The sequence below is a fragment of the Glossina fuscipes genome, unplaced genomic scaffold (assembly GCF_014805625.2).
Source record: "Glossina fuscipes isolate IAEA_lab_2018 unplaced genomic scaffold, Yale_Gfus_2 55685, whole genome shotgun sequence".
NCBI lineage: Eukaryota > Metazoa > Arthropoda > Insecta > Diptera > Glossinidae > Glossina > Glossina fuscipes.
This window is the reverse complement of record NW_024000417.1, coordinates 1-3951: the sequence shown is the minus strand read 5'-3', so window position 1 is coordinate 3951 and position 3951 is coordinate 1. Positions and strand designations below refer to the sequence as shown.

Here is a 3951-nt window from a genome sequence, read left to right as displayed (position 1 = left end):
ATTTTATCTACACCTTACACTTGGTCCCGTGGCGCCTATCAGTGTTTATGCAAGCGTGGCTATTACTCGGTACGTCATCCGGATGGTTTTAATGGAACTATAATGGAAATAGCCTGGAAGGAACATCAGGATAACATTAGCAATTATTATGCAGATGTGTTTACGTGCTTAAAATGCGCTCCAGGTTGTGATGCCTGTAGCGGTCCGGAACCCTGTTTAGCCGATTACAACTGGCCGTTTAGGTAAGTTTTCAAAAATAATTCTATAATTATTTTACACACTGATGTGTTTACAATTCTAGAATATCGCTGCTAACCATATCGATAGGCTGTGCGATTGGTACGATTTTATTAGCCGGCTATCTTTTTCATCATCGCAAAGTTAAAGTATTCAAAGTAGCCAGTCCTATATTTTTATTAATCACTTTGATTGGTTGCGCGATCATGTACTTGGAGGTAAGCAAAAATTTTTCCTTCTAGTTATACTACGTTGTCTAGTGTTAGGTACTAATTTGTTTTCAAATGAGAAAAAGTTTTCGATAAAATATGATCACTACTTTTATGGGCATATCGCCAGACTATCGGTACGCAATATTATAATCAAAACCACTGGAATCTGCATCGCGCCACGAAACTTTTGATAACATAAGTTACAAACCCTTATATCAATTCTGTCCCGTATGCATGGCACGGGAGAGAAACTTGGGACATTTTCAGCCAACTTTTGTATTCAATTCTGAACGGAAGAAAAGTTTTTGAGGACACGGTCGTCTTTTTGTTAGGCAGACAACCACGCTAATGCTAATTAATGCTAACTAACACATACACATATTTTTTACGATATATTTTTTACACCGATCTCATGTATGACTGGTGAAGTCTTTGGAACCTGTATTTACATTTTGGAAACCTGTTCTCACCAGTATTTTCTATATACTTTATGGTATCTGTGAAGAGTATAAGATGCGTTCAAAAAGAGGACGATTTTTCAAATTTCGTGGACTAAGTCCATTCGATTTTCGTTTTTTTTTATGTCCCCAAAATATATTGACGTTGTCAGCCGTTTTGCATTTTTAGTTTGTTTTTGAAATACAGAAAAGTTGCACGTGTTTTGGTTGGCTTGGCGACTTTTTCCTATTGAAAAAAATGGAACTGTGTCTGTATTATATTTTGTCGCATCGTTATCGCTGAAAATGTCGGCATATTGGTTGGCCCTTGCTACGCAATTTTTTCGAATATTTTGAACATGAAACGTATAGCAGTTATTGTCAATTTTTTTGATCAAAAACAACATCGCAACCAAGCATTAGCCAAAGTGGCATAGATCTACGAAAGCACGCAGTTTTGGCACGATGAAGAAGGTAAAATCCGCATTGCTGGAAAATGTCAAGGTCAAACCAAGAAGCTCATGTAAGAAGTACTTCGGTGATTGGAAAAGCCCTGGCACAAGTGTGTTAAATTTAAGGGGGTTACCTTGAAGGGGACAAAACATTGATAAATGTATGCCTCGTACATCTGCTCATCTACTCATATTTGAAAAATGACTTGTCTTTAAATATGCTTTCCATGTTCAACATACTTTTATTAATAATAATTTCTCGTCATTGCACTAAATGGCTTAGTAGTGTACATTTGTAAGTTAACTGAAATATATGAACATTGTAGAGGTATTTTGCAAAACTTAAGCGGGATTTGTACTTTTGTAGAAAATTTCTTGTCAATCAATCTCTAAGCAAGTTTTTTAATTATCTTGTTACGCAGAAGGTTATTTATATCTAAACGAAACCAATTAATTGAATTCTTGTAAATTCAGATTTTCTCGTTTCGTAAACTGAAATAACTTTAATAAGAAAATCTCTGAAAAGAAACACATTTTATTACGATTTTTCGTTTGAAATTAAAAAATGTCAGCTTAAGCCAGTGCAATATCCCAGCATCTCGGTGCTTATTAATTTCGATATATTTGACTCATATGAACCTTCGCGATTATCAGAACATTGTCTATAATGTCAAGTTAATCGCTTAATATTGCTTCTGTTATTCATTTTCTTTTTGCACATTCACTGCGCTGCTTCTTTTGTTGTCAACATGAAAATATTTCTTTCTTTCATTATTAGAGGAACAATGCAACGAAATTTTATTAGCTCTGAACAGAGGAATGATGGTTTGCGATTTTAAACTCATGTAGAAGAGTGTTATAATGAGTTTTTGTCTATATATATATAACACCCACAACAACTTAGAAATTTTTTTAATATAATGATCTAATCTTGTCTGCCTGTCTGTCCATCTAATGCCTTAGACAAGCTGCACAGATACGTTGCGATCGCCATAGCGATGCCAGACGAAGGTATTGTTTTGTTTATAACTCTTGGCTTGGCAGTCTATCAAACTAGCTTAAATGATTGGGGGGCGTAAGATTTCTTGCCCATGGCCGTTTGCAGCAAATGGGTTTTTACATATTAACTTTAGGGATAATACCATCGCAGTGGTGTATTATATTATACTCTGCGGGTAGTGTGCCTCAAGTGTAGAATTTCACTCTGGGACACAAAAATCAACTTCTCTAAGGCTTAAAATCCCTGTTCTTCTTTACTAAACAATCGCAAATTCCGGCGCAAGATAAACAAGCGCTACGCAATATTGATTAGACTCTTGAATACTCTTTTTTCATTTTGCTTCACACGCTTATTAGATGGTAGCAATTTTTCCGTTTTTGGATACAAGCTGGTGTATAGTGACCAAGTGGACACGTCACATGGGCTTTTGCATAACCTACACATCATTGCTAATGAAAACTTGGCGGTAAATTTTCAAAAAATTTGAATTTAATGCAAAATTTAACTGAAAGTTTTTTAGTGTATCTTTAACGTATCGGGTTAAGTCAGCTCATAAAGTTAAGCTTACTGATCAGCAGTTGCTGCAATGGATGGTGCCCATATTATTGGTAATGCTTATTTACTTGGGTACATGGACAATATCCGACACTCCCTTTGCCGAATTTGTAAGTTTTGATAAAATTTTATCTCATTATTTTATTGTCATCAATCATTAATGTCTTACTCTTCTCCCATTAGATACACGATCAGAATGGTTTAAAATTTAGACAATGTTCTTACAATTGGTGGGATCATAGTTTGGCTATCGGTGAGGTATTTTTTCTGGCCTGGGGCATACGAGTCTGTTATAATGTCCGCAATGCTGAATCGTTATACAATGAAGCCCGCTTAATATCTTATGCAATATATAATATAGCGATTGTTAATATAACAATGGCAATTATACAGTGAGTGAATTTTTTATATCTCTGCTGCGAATATCTTGCGAAAATTAAATATTCTTCACTTCTCAGTCTCTTCATATTTCCGGAAGCTGGACCTGATATTAAATATACTTTAGGTTTTGTACGAACCCAATTGTCGACAACCACTACCATAGCTTTAGTATTTGGGCCAAAAATTTCGCGAGTCTTTAAAGGTCAAGGAGACAAGTGGGATCAAAAGGCTAAGGTGCGCAGTATAACGGCCTCATTTTCATTAAATGGCGTTGGCCTAGTGCCCGAAGAATCTCCCGATCTCTATCAAGAAAATGAAGAGTTAAAGGTGAGCTAATGGATATTTGTCACAGAGAAACGCAAAACGGCGATACTTATACGCAAAAAAAAATCTTTCAGGAGCAAATTCAAAAATTGGCTCATCAAATTGAATTCATGAAGACTGTGCATATGCAGATCAATAATAGACATTTAAAACCTAAGCCGGGCGGTTATTTTACAATAACCTCAACTTCTTTCCAAGCACCGTTTAGTAAAAGTAACATGTCTTCAACGCAAACACAAACTTCCAAAACTGAGGAAACCCTTAGCGGTTCCGCCTCTAAAGGGTAGGCGATCAATTTATTTATGCTTTTTTCATCATCTCAATGAATAACAATTCTTTTAAAGTTTTCCAAC

General features: G+C 35.6%; 1 protein-coding gene across 1 annotated transcript; it reads left to right on the top strand.

Annotated features, from left to right (window-relative positions):
* Positions 1-6: 6 nt before the first annotated feature.
* On the top strand, positions 7-3881 carry LOC119643113 (probable G-protein coupled receptor CG31760; the record flags this gene model as incomplete). Its single annotated transcript, XM_038042462.1, has 7 exons — positions 7-242; positions 302-455; positions 2695-2804; positions 2859-3003; positions 3077-3285; positions 3352-3601; positions 3673-3881. Coding segments are annotated over 7 exons (1313 nt in total), but the record flags the coding sequence as incomplete, so codon positions are not given.
* Between the last annotated feature and the right edge of the window lie 70 nt (positions 3882-3951).